Source organism: Triticum aestivum, chromosome 3A (genome assembly GCF_018294505.1).
Source record: "Triticum aestivum cultivar Chinese Spring chromosome 3A, IWGSC CS RefSeq v2.1, whole genome shotgun sequence".
Classification (NCBI taxonomy): Eukaryota; Viridiplantae; Streptophyta; class Magnoliopsida; order Poales; family Poaceae; genus Triticum; species Triticum aestivum.
Window position 1 is genome coordinate 291,741,192 of NC_057800.1, and position 16,303 is coordinate 291,757,494.

General features: G+C 46.4%; 1 protein-coding gene across 4 annotated transcripts in view; it reads left to right on the forward strand.

The window, feature by feature from the left end:
- Positions 1 to 5,149: 5,149 nt before the first annotated feature.
- The window catches only part of LOC123061199 (mucin-7), a 30,950-nt gene continuing 19,796 nt past the window's right edge, over positions 5,150 to 16,303 (forward strand). For 2 of the 4 annotated variants that reach the window (XR_006428678.1, XR_006428682.1), the window contains exons 1-2: positions 5,150 to 5,667; positions 6,080 to 6,162. Coding sequence is in view for 1 of the 4 variants with exons in the window: in XM_044484169.1 (XP_044340104.1) it covers positions 5,293 to 5,667; positions 5,735 to 5,788 (429 nt within the window). In the remaining 3 variants the exon portion in view is untranslated. Of the gene's footprint in view, positions 5,668 to 5,734; positions 5,856 to 6,079; positions 6,163 to 16,303 lie in introns of those variants that run through there. The other 2 variants (XM_044484169.1, XR_006428680.1) reach the window with 2 other exon arrangements.

Consider the following 16,303-nt stretch of genomic DNA (forward strand, 5'->3'; position numbering starts at 1 on the left):
ATCTGGTGTGCCCTGAGAATGAGATATGTGCAACTCCTATCGGGATTTGTCGGCACATCTGTGTGGCTTTGTTGGTCTTGTTTTACCATTGTCAAAATGTCTTGTAACCGGGATTCCGAGTCTGATCAGGTCTTCCTGGGAGAAGGAATATCCTTCGTTCACCGTGAGAGCTTGTGATGGGCTAAGTTGGGACACCCCTGCAGGGTTTTGAATCTTTCTAAAGCCGTGCCTGCGGTTATGGGCAGATGGGAATTTGTTAATGTCCGGTTGTAGAGAACTTGACACTTAACTTAATTAAAATGCATCAACCGCGTGTGTAGCCGTGATGGTGTCTTCTCGGCGGGGTCCAGGAAGTGAACACGGTGTTGGAGTTATGCTTGAACGTAAGTAGTTTCAGGTTCACTTCTTGATCACTTCTAGTTCACGACCATGCTTTGCCTTCTCTTCTCGCTCTCATTTGCGTAAGTTAGCCACCATACATGCTAGTGCCTGCTGCAGCTCCACCTCACATACCTTTTACCTACCCATAAGCTTAAATAATCTTGATCGCGAGGGTGTGAGATTGCTGAGTCCCCGTGACTCACAGATTACTTCCAAAACCAGTTTGCAGGTGCCGATGGAAACATGCAGGTGCCGCAACCGAGCTCAAGGAGGAGCTCGATGAAGATCGTGTTCGTTATGTTGTTCCGTTTCTAGTTGATCAGTAGTGGTGCCAAGTTGGGGCGATCGGGGATCTGTAGCATTAGGGGTGGTATTCTTTTATTTTGGTTCCGTAGTCGGACCTTGTTTGTATCTGGTTGATGTAATGCTTTATTCATGTATTGTGTGAAGTGGCGATTGTAAGCCAACTCTGTACCTCTTTCTTATTCAGTAAATGGGATGTGTAAAGATTACCCCTCTTGCGACATGCCTACAATGCGGTTATGCTTCTAAGTCGTGCTCCGACACGTGGGAGATATAGCCGCATCGTGGGTGTTACACTTTGGCACGATCTCTAAGCGAAAAAGGAAATAGCTTCAGTTTAACAATATCATTGTCCACATCTTTCTTCTTTTGCGTATCACACAAATCAACAAAGTTGTTTGGATGGGTAGCGGCATCTTCACTAGGAAGGCCAGAAAACGGATCTTCCATGATAAGATTCAGCAAAGCGACATTAATTTCACAAGATTCAGCATCGGTAAGAGGATTAATCGGAGTGCTAATAAAATCATTGTTGTTGGTATTAGTAAAGTCACACAATTTGGTATTATCTTGAGCCATCATGACAAGCAAGCAATCCAACACACAAGTAAACAAGAGAAGGGCAAAAAGAGGCGAATAGAGAAAGAGGAGGAGGATGGAGAGGGAGAGGGCGAATAAAGCGGCAAGGGTGAAGTGGGGGGGAGATGAAAACGATAGGTAAATGGCAAATAATGTAATTCGGGAGATAAGGGTTTATGATGGGTACTTGGTATGTTGACTTTTGCATAGACTCCCCGGCAAAGGTGCCAGAAATCCTTCTTGCTACCTCTTGAGCACTGCGTTGGTTTACCCTTGAAGAGGAAAGGGTGATGCAGCAGAGCAGCGTAAGTATTTCCCTCAGTTTTTGAGAACCAAGGTATCAATCCTATAGGAGGCCACGAACGAGTCCCTCGCACCTACACAAACAAATAAACTCCTCGTAACCAACGCGATAAAGAGGTTGTCAATCCCTTCACGGTCACCTACGAGAGTGAGATCTGATAGATATGATAAGATAGTATTTGTGGTATTTTTATGATAAAGAGAAATAAAGATGCAAGTAAAATAAATGGCAAAGGAAATAACTAAGTATTGTAAGATTAATATGATGGAAAATAGACCTGGGGGCCATAGGTTTCACTAGTGGCTTCTCTTGAGAGCATAAGTATTACGGTGGGTGAACAAATTACTGTCGAGCAATTGACAGAATTGAGCATAGTTATGAGAATATCTAGGTATAATCATGTATATAGGCATCATGTCCAAGACAAGTAGACTGACTCCTGCCTGCATCTACTACTATTACTCCACACATCGACCGCTATCCAGCATGCATCTAGAGTATTAAGTTCAAGAGAGCAGAGAAAAGCTTTAAGCAAGATGACATGATGTAGAGGGATAAACTCATGCAATATGATATAAACCCCATCTTGTTATCCTCGATGGCAACAATAAAATATGTGCCTTGCTGCCCCTACTGTTACTGGGAAAGGACACCGCAATATTGAACCCAAAGCTAAGCACTTCTCCCGTTGCAAGAAAGATCAACCTAGTAGGCCAAACCAAACTTATAATTCGAAGAGACTTGCAAAGATAACCAATCATACATGAAAGAATTTAGAGAAGATTCAAATATTGTTCATAGATAAACTTGATCATAAACCCACAATTCATTGGTCTCAGCAAGCACACTGCAAAAGAAGATTACATCGAATAAATCTCCACAAGAGAGGGGGTGAACTTTGTATAGATATCCAAAAATAGAGAAGAAGCCATCTAGCTAATAACTATGGACCCGAAGGTCTGAAGTAAACTACTCACTCATCATCGGAGAGGCTATGGTGTTGATGTAGAAGCCCTCCGTGATTGATACCCCCTCTGGCGGAGCTCTGGAACTGGCCCCAAGATGGGATCTCGTGGATACAGAAAGTTATGGCGGTGGAATTAGGGTTCTGGCTCCATATCTGATAGTTTGGGGGTACGTAGGTATATATAGGAGGAAGGAGTACGTCGATGGAGCAATGTGGGCCCCACGAGGGTGCAGGGCGCGCCTGGGGGGTAGGCGCGCTCCCCTATGTCGTGCCTTCCTGGTTGATTGCTTGACGTAGGGTAAAAGTCCTCTGGATCATGTTCGTTCCGAAAATCACGTTCTCGAAGGTTTCATTCCGTTTGGACTCTGTTTGATATTCTTTTTCTGGGAAACTCTGAAATAGCAAAAAACAGCAATTCTGGGCTGGGCCTCTGGTTAATAGGTTAGTCCCAAAAATAATATAAAAGTGTATAATAAAGCCCAATAATGTCCAAAACAGGATATAGTATAGCATGGAACAATCAAAAATTATAGATACGTTGGAGACGTATTACCCACCTGCCCACGCACCGTTCTGGGCCTAGCCCAACAACACATCGCGCTTATGTGTGGCCCAGGCCCCGGGGCTCCTGTTGGTGTACAAAAGTAGGGGCTCTCCTTTTGCACCCCTTTACTTGTGCACGGGCAGTCAGAGCCGCGCCCACAGCCACACTAAGCAGGGCAGAGGAGGGAAGCCGGAGCACAAGACGACCAAAGCAACGCCAAGACCAGAGACGCAAAGAGAGCAAGAGGGCGAGGTGGACTCCCCCGGCGAGACCCTTGCTGAGGTGGCTTCAGCAGCCTCGGCAAGATCCTTGCCGGGGCAACATGCCTAACGCCAGCAGAGCGCGCCACCCTTGAGCCCAAGGGGTTCCAACACCATCAACCATATCGGAACCAAGGCTCGGGACGCACCTCCGTGATGGCATGAAGATCTTTGTAGAGATCATAGATACACAAGATCAGTTGAAAACCAGAAGACGACGATCCTTGGCGAGATCCTTGCCAAGGAAATCCACGAGACCCCCGGCAAGATCCTTGCCAGGGACGACCGTGGTGCCGCAGCGAGACCCTTGTAGGGCCCTCGGCAAGACCCTTGCCGAGGACGCCTGCGGGGCCGCAGCCAGGCCCGCGTCTGCCAAGACTCCACCGCCGCTCCCATACATCTGCCAGCTCGACCAGCTGGGCAGGCATCTGTGTGGCAGTGCGCGGCCTCTACACCAACTCAGCGAGCACCTGCGTGGTGGCATGCAGATCTTCGTGAAGGCTCCACCACCGCGCCAGCCCAGCAGCCAGCCAACGTGGCGCTACAACGCCTCGTCAGCTTGGACGCGCGTCGGAGGCAGGCGAGGCAATGACAGCTGGGACAAGCTTCTTTGTCGTCCCCAATAAAGCAAGAGGGGCATGTCGGCAACACATTAAATGCGTTTGTCCGACGATGCCAGGGGATAGACTCAGCCCCTGTACACCTTTCCACCTCCTATGTGCCACTGTGGAGACCCCTTTTGTCTATAAAAGGAGGCCCGAGGCATACTGGAGGGGGATTCGGATCTTTCGGACTAGAGAGCCACAACAGCTAGTTCAAGAACACAAGAACACCGAAATATACATCAAAGCAGAATTAGGGTTTTACGCATCTCTGCGGCCCGAACCTGGGTAAATGATTTGTGTGTTGACCGCCAGACCCGCTATTTGCACAACCCCGCACCCGCCAACCGTAGAAGGGATCCCAGTGACCCCATAGGTGTCGTTTCCCACCGATAAGCGGGCACGCACTAAGTCGTGGCTAGGAGAGCATGCATGACAATGGGCGCGACTGGTCATGGCCAGAGGCCCGCGAGCGTGGCCAGGGAGCGTGGCGGGCACAGCGGTCAGCCAAAGCACGTGCGATTTAGGTAACGGGTAGGTACGGGGCGTGTGCGAGGTGGACAAGGGCGTGGGTAGGGGCGGCGAGCGACAGATGTCAGCAAGCACAGCTGCAGGCGTGCGGGCGCAAGTGCGGGGAGGAGCGGTCGAAGCTACCAGCAGTGGCGGTAGTAGAGCAGCAGCATGATGGCGTGCGAGCGGGAGAGACAGAGATGGACGACCACGGCGACCGGACGTGCAGGACGGGGACCTCACCGACATTGGCGAGAAGATGGGTGGCGAAGCATGATGGAGTCGGGGCGGGGAGGCAGTTGGGGACGCGAGGCGACAATGGTGGGCGGCGGGGTCGGGGTGGCGACTACGAGGCGACGGGGATGGGGGAAGCAGCGTCAGTTCACCTCGGGGAAGACATGGGGATGGAGATGGGGGCACGAGGAGTCACTACTAGAAATCTATGTTTTACCTAGGGCCAAGGCCTTCACCTAGAGCTTATTAATCTCCTCAAGGGAAGGAAAAGTAATGAATAGTGCCCATCTAGGGAAAGACAATTTTGCTGCAAAAAAAACTGGAAAATAAAATTTCCCAAAGTATTGGTGCCACGTGCATACCATCCACCCCGAAAAAACACCAAGATATGGCCTCCCGCGTCGACGGCGCGCGCCTTTTATTTGCCCCTGCGCATGAGGGCCCATTCTGAAGTGAGATAGCAAAGGGAGAAAGGGCGCGCGGTGCCAAAAATTTCGGCTAAATTTGGTCTCCTTCACCCGTGCCTCAAGCTTTGGCCACCGCCCACTGCCAGAGAAAATCCCCCATCCTTCTCTCTTCATTCTTCATCTCCCCCATGGCCCCATCGCATGGCCCGCCGTGCACCACCACCCCGTCACGCCCCTACTGGCCCTGCTCCACCGCGTAGCCTCTTCCTCCCCTTCTCCCCGACATCGGTGACCGAGTCGGACCATCCGGCGGTGGGCACGATGTCATCTCGCAGATCTGCCTGCCGCCACCGTCGCCTTCTCAACGCCACCTCGAGGTCCCCCATGACGTGGTTGTCCCCGATGAGCACCACCCTGACACTACCGTCCCCAACGAGCTCCTCCCCGACCGCCCCATACTCTTCTGCACCGCCCCCGCCCCTGCTCTCCTGCCCCTCTAGCACTACGACGAGGATAACGGCATCCACCTCCCCGCTAGATCAAGATCGTGCCCACCACCTCGACTTCTCTCCAAAGGTTCTCTCCCTGTCTCTTGCTCTCTGGTTTAGGTAGTTGTATATGTTCTGATTTGTTCCATGTGCAGATCCTGCAAGCGATGCTCGTCTCTGTGATTTGCTTGTCAAGAAATTATGCATAGATTACTTCAATACTACCCTCGGCTAGCTTGCCGTTGTGGCAGAATATCAGTTTCCCCTTTACACATCCGCTCCTGCAGGTTTAGTAGTACATGTATATTCCTTTAGATGTTTCAGCCTGCACGTTATGTCCAGATCCAGAGCTTACAGGTCTATCAATTTAGATGTTCAGCATGCCCATTATGTCCAGATCCAGAACTTAAAAGTAGCATTTTCACATACGAGATCTAGTGAGTAAATCTTTTAAGTTCAAGTTCAGAATTAAAGACAGATATATGGCTGCTATGATGCAGGTTGTCCATGCTAGTGGCGGAGCTTGAAAGAAATCTTAGGAGGGGCGAAGGTAGAACAAAATATCAATTACAAAATCATACAGGTATAAGGGATGCAAGTGGAGGCATCTGCAAGTCCGCAAAGCAAAAATTGCATTAATCTTTGTTAGTTTAACAACCCTGTTAGATTATGTTTTCTGTTTGCGGTCACTCACGGATATGCGGACGCCATCCACTTAAACAAGCTAGATTTTGCAGAATATTGAAACAAAGATAATTACATTGATCCTATCCACATTAGCTTACAAAATACATGTCTAACATTAATTATATATAAGCTTCTTGGTAACAAATGAAACTGAACCAAAATACTAAATAAATATGTAGTATTGAGTTAATTACTAAGGATCAGCTCTTTGTTTCATCCCGCTCCTAAATTGCATAAGAAATTCTTGACTGTGATTTTACTCTCCGTGCTTAACATAAGCTACTGGATAAAAAATCATCTTCCAACATATTACGTAGCATTGTCTTAATAATCTTCGACGTAGAAAACACATGCTTGGCACTTCAGTATAGCAGGATTAAATCCCAGTGGGGAGAGTGAGGCTAGACTTCTCTTTCTGCTCATAGCCTCACTTGTACATGACACTTGCAGTGGCCTGATGCCTAAGCATGCCCGCGACTAGACGAGCCCAGGAGCTCTAACCACCAGCCTATGGCATCTGGCCCCAACGCTAGTAAGCTCCAGTGGCCTGTGTCTTGGCTCCCCGACCCCATGCTTATGCATCACCGGTCGCAAAGTACGCGCTAGACTAAAGAGTAGAAGGCGAGCTACATTCACTATAAAAAAAAATACTTCCGTGATGATACGTGTTTGTCACAGTAGGTCGCTTTTTTTGTTATGCATGTACATTCATGACAAATTTATGACAGAATCAAGATACTTATACCTGTGCTGTCGTAGAAGTGTTCCATGACATTATCAAAATTATCATCACGGAAGTGTCCACTTCCATGACTATAAATCGTGTGTCACAGAAGTGCTTTCGTCAAGGGTGATCGACACGTGGCATCCACCATAACGGAACGCCGTTAAGCTATCGGGTCGGGTTTTGGATCCGATAACCCGTTAACAGCCCCGACCAATGGGGATTTTCCACGTGTAAAATCATCATTGGCTGGAGGAAACACGTGTCGGCTCATCGTTGGGACAAATGTCAACCACTCATTGGACGGAAGACGCTTATGATATATCAACACGTGGCACGGCCCAACAGAGGCCCATTCATATGAAAAAGCCGACCCGTTTGACTTGGTCAAAAGTTGGCAGGCCGGCCCTTGAAAAGCCTGTTAACGGCCTGTTCGAATATAGCTCATTTACAGCCCGCTAACCCAAGGCCCGTTACGCCCTATCTGAATTAGGCCCAGTAGCGTCATCTGGGACACCCAATATGATTCCAACCCATTTTCACTTCTGACCCATGACGTCTTTCGGCCCATATAAGGCCCTATGTAACTCTTGGCTTACTAACGGCCTGTGGTGAAACTGGCCCGTAATGAATAGTGTATCGCTTTACACCCATTAACGGCCTGTGGTGAAACTGGCCCGTAATGAACAGTGTATCACTTTATATTCATTAACGATCCGTTATTCTGTTGGGCCGTTTCCAACCCATGTTATCTTTTGGCCTTCTCAAACCCCATTTATTCTTGGGCTCATTTTTAGTATTCGTTTACTTACGGCTCGCTACTGTCATTTTTTGCTTGTGGGCCAAATTCAGCACGTGGTTACAGTCGGCCCGTTTGTGGTCTGTTAATACGTTGGGCCGTTTTCATAGCGTCATCAAATACAACCTATTAACGATGGCCTGTTATGGTTGGCCCATGAACGGACGATTCCAACTCTAGCCCATTTACGACCATAATGCGGCCTGTTATTGGCCCATGTTTGGCCATTAATCATACTGCCCGTATAAGGTCCATTGATGATACGGCCCGTAGAAGGCCCATCGTTTCTATGGCCTGTAGAAGGCCCACTTTTTCTACGGCCCATAGAAGGCCCACTGTTTTTACGGCCCATAGGAGGCCCAGTGTCACTACAGTAAATATTAGCCCATGGTTATTGTGGCCTAGTTTTAAAAAATAGGTTATTGCAGCCACTAGCAAACCGCGGAAAAATAATTGCAATGATTAGAAGCAAACAAATAAACAAGACAACAAGAAAATAAATAAGCAAGCAACTTACACTAGGCTATCACGGCTATCACCCATATTACATCCACTGGGCATCAAAGTTCGTCATCAGTGCAAATAAACGCGCCAACAAAAGAATATACAAAACTGAGAGCACTTCAGAAGGCACTAGGCCTGGTCAGGTCGGGCCCCCCCAAACAGCTAAAGAAGCTGAGTAGACCTCAGTTGTGTCAACGATAGATGCATCAACACTAGATTTAAGGCATGATGGTGCACATGGCAGTCCTCTGACATCTTCATTGCATCTTTGACTTCAAGTCGGAGTTGAGCTGACGCAAGCCTTTCCGCTTTAAGTCGAGAATGAAGAAGTCGAATTGATTGAGGCAGCGACTGCACAGAGGTTGTCTCACACCTGCTGGTGAGTAGCTTCAACTCACTGTCTTCATCAAGACAGGACCTTGGGGTCATCTCGCTGTCCTCAAGATGGTTTGGCTCACTATCTTCCCTAAAGTTCTGCCTGGCGTAAGAGATACGAGTCTGAAAGAGAAACAAGGAGACACGTAACAGGTTTCACAATTATATAATCAAATAAATGGATCTGTTCTGCATAAGGAACATGTTTTTACAACTACAATTTGAAACTGGTAGTTGTTGCAAACATCCAATCAGATGTAAACAGCAAAGCAAACAACAGTGGAGGAAATGATGCCTACCCAAATCTATACTAGAACAAAGTTTGAAGGCTTGAGAAGGATGAACTTACATTACATGTTAACACGGGCTGGACAAAGCCCTTCTCCATGTTGATGGAAGGATAATTCAATAAATTCCCCAAAGAAAATTCTTTATAAGCGTTGCCATTATTCTACATTTTGCAAAGAGTAAATATAGATCAAATAATATTGGAAGAAACAGAGGATAATGAAGCTCAGGTGCAGACTGATGATACATAATCAAATAGCAATTAATTAAGTACAGCGTTACAAGGCAAAAGGGAGAGAGGTACTGACAAGAGCAATGCAGAGCCCATTATTGTTTTGAGATCGTATGATCCTTTGAGCAAGGAGATTCATCTGAAATTAGTTTTCATACAAGAGAGAAGGTAAGGCACAAGCAGAAATTTAGGAGTTCAAATTTTGAATTGATATCATAGACAGTACCTGACGCTGGGCTCCCAGCAGTTCTAATAGGGGTTTGGCCACTGGAGTAGGGGTAAAGTGTGGTACAGTTGGGCCTGTGTTTTCTGTGGCTGCTGATCTATCTGATTTAACAGGTATCACTACCTTTTCCAAATACCTAGTTTGTACTCCTTGACGACCTGCACTCACCCTCTTCCTTTTGGACACCTATTACGAAAGAACAACATTTGACTGGAAAAACATAGTGTGACGACACATGGAATAGGTACAGAAAATGGATAGGTATGGCATATACTCATATATGATGCTTAAACTAAGCAGATGGTGTAACAAAGTAGAAGTAATGCAAGAGGTCAGAAGCAAAATATGTGCGACCAATACAACTTTGCAAAGTTAGAGCAAGCACCTTGATGGGTGAATAAGATAGGCCATCCTCCACCATGCCAAGTTTGTTAGGCAGTGGATCATTCCGCAATATTCCTCTCGTGCGCCCATTCTCATATTCATTTTGATAATGTTCAATATCTGACATGCATGAAAACATAAAAACAAGTGAGATTTTCTTTGTAATGCAGAAGTGATTCTAATCCAATACTGCCTCCCTGTAAACCCCTTTGTGCTATCTCTGCAATTCTTTTAAAAGATGCCATGCATGCTGTAATTTGTTGTGTGCATTAATATAATGTGGCCTACTACTCAAAATATGAGAGCTCCAGAAGTGATGACACTTCGCAGATGATAGCTTCAACATATAGTAAAGAAGAACAAGTCGACCTGACCTGACAGATTCAAAATATACTAAGGGAGAACAACTCGACCTGACCAGTCGACCGCAAGAGAAGAGTATCATCTTAAAGAAGAGCAGAAGAGCAAGCAGATTGAAGATATTACAAGTCTTTTAATACAATGTCGGTTGGCCACCCATGATGAACCAGAGCGCACAGAGAAATACTATTCTTTCCGGTCTCTCCATATGTGGCTCACATGCATTTCGAAACTAAAGTAGGAACATTTAGCTAACCAATTAAACATCTCTCAGTTTTACTAATATCAGCAATAATATCAGATATGAATTTGTACAACTAAGCTTGTTTAGCTCGATGGGTGGAGCAGTGCTATTACGACACGAACCACGTAGGCTGATTGTGGTCATCATAAAATGGGGAAAACATAAGCATGATGAGTACAGTGTTGACCGTGGCAGTGGGATGGCAGATCTGAAGCTGCAAACCGCGCAAAGGGTAGTTAGCAACCGATGTTTGCTTTGAAATAACAACTAAGATTTGGTATGGACAAGAAAGTACGGTCAACAAGTGACAAAGAAATGCAATTATGCTGTCTCTCTATATGTCGCGACATGCATTTGGAAACTCAAGTGGGACCTTTAGCTAACCAATTAAATGTGTCGGTTAACTAATATCAGTATCATATCACAATCATATTTGAACAACTAAGCTTTCGAATTCTGAGTGTTGTGTTGTTTAGCTTGAAGGGTGGAGTAATGCTAGTACGACAGAAAGCACCTACGCAGATCATAGTAGAGTAGATAAAAGGGGAAAACCCTAAGCATCAAGAGAAAAATCAGGAAAGTGGAACTAGCTGGACCAGTGGGTGGCGCACATGCTTTTCGAAACGAATATAGGAACATTAGGTGACCAATTAAACGTTCTCTGTTTTAGTGATATGAGCATCATATCAGATTCGTATTTCAACACGTAAGCTTTGGGTTGAGGTCTTGAGGAGCAGTGCTAGCACGACACGAAGCACCTACGATGATGGTAGTGAATATAAAGGGGGGAAACCATAAGCTTTACGAGTATAGTGCCCGTGCCATGGCGGATCTGAAGGTGCAAACCGGACAAAGCTACTTCGCAACCAATGTTTGCTTTCAACTAGCCACTACGATTTGGTACGGACAAGAAAAGTACAGTAAACAAATTACGATCTATTTTCCGGGTGAGATCAATAACTTAAGCACATATGGAAGAGTACCACCTCTCTTGCGACGCCGTGTAGGCCTATGCTGATACGTTGAGGGTGCTGCGGGTGCGATGGCTGTCGGCGGCGGGGAAGAAGACTTTAGACGGCAGACGGCCGGGTCGGGGGATATATCCTGTTGCCGTGGACGAGGCGGTCGTAGGAGCGGCAACGGCAAGGTGGACGACGGCGCCGATGAAGCGAGAGGAGGCGATGAAAGGATGCTGGTCCAGCGCCGTGGATGAGAGACGTCCATCTCTTGCAGTGGACGACGGGGTAGGGGTAGCGGCTCCGGCAAGGTGGAGGATGGGGTGGCGGACGGAGGAGGCTGGCCGCAGTGCGGAGGTTGTCGTGCCGCCGACGGTGTATGAATGGGGAAATGGAGGGGAGGGGGGATCTCAAACTTTGGGACGCGCTTCTCTGAAATGGGGGAAAGTTACGAACTTATCCCCCGTTTAAAATTTCGGACATCGCGTCGGTTGGGGATAGGACGGTAATCTCGCATCTCCCAAATATTTGCCGGTAACTATTTCGGGCGAGGAGAGGGTGTTTTGCCGCCCACGGTTGGCGCCCACGGTGTATGAACGGGGCTGACAGGTAGGGCGGTTGTGTCACGTCTGATGGAAGTTACACATCTGCCCCTATTTAAAATATAAGCCTACATCGATTTCGGACGAGGAGAGTTTGTTTTGCCGCCCACCGTGTATGAATGGGGAAATGGAGGAAGAGACACATGTCTTTCGGACGAGCTTGAATCAAATGTGTTTTGCCGCCCACGTTTGGCGCCCACCGTGTCTGAATGGGCTCAGAGGCCGTCGTGTCACGTCTGATTGAAGTTACTAGTCTACCCCTATCGACAGCAGTGTAAATCCTGTCGATAAGGATGTCAAGTGTCAGGGGTAGACAGTAATTTCCATCTCGCAAACACTTGCTTCGAGCAGCCCACAAATTATAGTGGGTGTTTAGCCGCTTCGTTCAAAACTTGGGAGAATTAGCATTCACGTTTGCCCTGGGACCTGGCAAACTAAATTCAAATCCAATTTGTATTCGATTACGAATATCCACAGATAATTATACGTTTTGTTATTTATTTCTTCAAAACCACAACAAAGATTTATTCCACCTTTATATATGATTATGATTTAGAAATGTCGTGATCTTCGAATTCAGTAGGTTGGATACACTCTGAGTCAAACAGTTATTTCATCCAATACAATATGCTCACACGACAAACAGTTCACCTTATGTCAATCATACAAGTTCTGAGGATTACCTCGCCTAAAAAATTCGGATCATTACAACACATGGACAACATAGGGGGTCTTGCAACATAATCCATTCAGAGACATGACACAACATGCAAGTACAATAATCTAATGAAAATTTGAACTGGTATCTAAAGAAGAACCGGGATTATCTTGGGCTTCAGATAGCAGAAACAGCAGGACCTCCTCCGTCTTCAAATGCAACATTCTTACTTCCTCCAATTCTTGGGTTGCTTGCATAATGCGTGCCGCTAATTCCGTAATTTCCAGCCTCAAGATAAATATTACCTCATTCATGGCAGCCACACCATCTCTTTCTGCCTCTAGTAGAGCCTCAAGCACTATAATATCTGTGCTCAGACTGCTCTCCGGCGGTGTTGCCTCTGAACTGCTACCATCTGGTAACATGGATGGCGCACTGCTTCCACAAATAGATTCTGGGGTTGTACATTGTGTCCTAGTGTGAACGGCATCCTGAAAGGTTTCCGCTGGACATCAGTAAGAGATAGTTATCGTATGATCCAGGCAGTAAGCTTACATGGTAAACGACGGACGAATTATTGCCGAGCATGGCAAACTATATTTAAATGGTTCGAAGCAGCATCAGCCGAAAAGAAATTAAAATGGTAAGATGAAACTAGGGATGTAAGTGGCAAATAAACGAAATCCGCCAGTCCCATCTAGTTAGTTTTTGCTACCTCCCTAGTTCATTTTCCTCAAAAAAACAAAAACTCTTTTGAACTATCATACCACTAGTGGACTTTAATCGGGATTAAACCGGACCCAGTTGACATCCCTAGTTGAAAGGGAGTGTACAACCGCTATATTTAAGTTGCCAAGGCATCTAAGCAGTTGAAATAATCTGAGAAAGCACTTAACAGTGTGGCCTCATATAAACTACGAAGACAGTCATGTGATGAAGTTGAGAGGAAAAGTTAAGGACTCAAATGAAATAGGCATGCATTTCTTTACGATAGTACAGCAGGCACTGCTGACATATTGGCCAACTCAGGTATAGCGTAACAACAAATAAGCATTCGAATCAAGCAATACAGCAAAGCAGACAACTGAACTATTTGTAATTCGGTAGGATTACACGTTGAGGGCACAAGCCAAGAAAGCAGCCCACTCGCATTACATTTCACATGTACTAAAACACACTGGCTTACCATATGTTGCTGTGAAGCCTAGCTGCTGTTGCAATGTTCTTTGAAGATATCGTCAGCATCCCGTGGTTGCAAATCTAGTTGTTGTAGTTTATTCTGCACCATCTATTTAGGTAAAATTAATTTTAATCGCATGCACTGGTCCGAATTGATCATCAATGGTTCATCTAAACTAATGAAAGAAGGGTGTGTGCATACACGACAATACTCCCTCCGATTCTTTTTACTTTGCGTATAACTTTTTCTCAGTTTTCTCGTATTAGTCTGCGCGTTGCCGATTCCTAGCGCTGGTTTCCTTTTGTGCCCCGCCCCATCCGCCTCTGCCCTAATTAATTGGCAAATTAGTCCAGAAAAATTAAACCAGTGCCCTCCTTGGTATGCGGGTCAAGAGTTATGGGCAGAGTAAATAGAATCGGAGGGAGTATATCTGCTTCCCTCTATTTTTATGCTTGTTCGAGGTGCCAGCCCCAAAAGAACAAATATTTTGCTTGATGGGGTTGGCAGCTCCATAATTAATAGAAGCATCAAATTAGTCATGCAACTTGGGAAGATCAAGAACACACAAACAAGTAATGAACAGAGGCTCGGAGCAGTGATGTAATAGCTAGCATCAGAAAATGTAGGGTAAAACGAACAAAAAGCAGCGGAACCACATGCTAGTTTGCTGATGTGTAATTAAGCATAGAGAACATTAAGCAGTCTGATGGAACCAACAGGTGGCATCAGAACAAAACTAAAGCATATTAACTATATGTGCACTGGTATGTAATTTAGCACATGTAACATGTTCACTGCCAGAAGTATGGCCCTACAGGTGCAAGCAGAATAACGCGTCTCATGAAAAACTGAATGATGCCCTGAAGAAATTCAAAGGTGCGGTGCTTATGCTAGGAAAGTGAACGTAGGCGCCGGCCGTTGGATAATAGTACCTGATTCTCGGCGGCGTATGGGTATCGTTGTCATACTTGATAGCTAAGGATCGTCGATGGTGCTCGTGTTGCGGTTGAGTTTGGGCCGGCTGTCGCCGTCGCTGAAGCGGCTCCGGTGCTACGGTTGCGGCGCCTGTCGACATACAAGAAAGCTCATCTGTGGTAAGTGAACAGTTGCACGATAAAGAGAAAAACCGAAGGAGTACAAATCGAAATAACCTGATGAGGCTGCGGCGTCGGTAAAGCAGGGCCGATGGAGTTGAATATGGCATCCGTGGAGCGGGTCCGGTGCAGTGGACGAAGGCTTCGGCGGCGCGTTGTACAGTGCTTTCGGTGAGGCGGATCTGTTGCGGCGGACGAGGGCTTGTATGAAGGGCCAGCGAAGGGGCGGACGAGGGAGTCAGTGAAGGGCCTACGCTGTGGTGGACGAGGGTGCCGGTTAAGCAGATCCGGTGCGGTGGACCATGATGGCGGTCAAGGAGATCTGGAGCGGTGGACAAGCCAGTCGCTGAAGCGGCTCCGGTGAAGTGGTGAGTTGGCAGTTGGGGGTTCCAAGGTGCGGAAGGTAGATCCGGCGGGGTGTGAGGTCCACCGCTGCGGCGGAGGACTAGATTCGGCGGCTTGCCGTGGTTGGGGGGTCGGGGAGGGGAAGGGGAGGGGCTCTGGGGAAGAATGTTGGGGGCAAAGAGGGGAAAACAATGGAGTTACCAAAGCAGCCCTTTTCCGTTCATGTGGCAGGGGTAAAACAGGAATATCGCAGGGCTAAACTTTCGGGCGCGTGATATTTCGATGTGAGCGGGAAGTTTGAAAGCTTTTGGCACCTAAAATTATAAGTATTCTGCTCTCGTACGGCCGACTATGATATCATGGCCGACAATTTGTTTGTTTTGCACGCAAAAAAATGTGCAAGTTCTGAAAATCAATGTCTCCAACTCGAAACTTAGATTGTCCATTCAATTCAAATATGGATCATTGAGCTACTACAAGCAAATACCATCATACGGTCCAATTCAAATGAAATTCCAAATGTGTTTATCCTAAATACGATGACAAAAGCAAAAATGTGTATGTGTATGAATAAAGTGGATGATTATAAAGTTTGAACATGCCCGTATGTGTATATCTCTAGATTTGATATATGAATTTGAAATCACGAAATCCCGGCTTAAAAAATGTACCTCCGTTTAAATGAATTACAAAAGCTAATGATGGAGTTGAATTCCAAAATTCCAATCTTAGGTTTGTAATTCTGGTACATCTAGGTATATCACGCATGTTCAAAAGTATCGTTATCTCATAGTACAATCTGTGAAACAAATTGATCAACCATGAGTGCACAATATCTCAATTACACTAAAGTCCCTCAAATATAGACACCTCACTCTTTATCTGAAATCAACCCCCCCGCCCCACACAGAGAAGTCGTTCTCTCCCCCAAACATCAACACACGAGCACATTAACACCCCTCTCTCTTGTAAAGTCCGGACCCCAACATAGGTCTCTATCAATTTGTCTCTCGGGCATGCACACATTTCTTCCCTCACTCTCTAGGTCTCCCGCTATCTCTCTTAC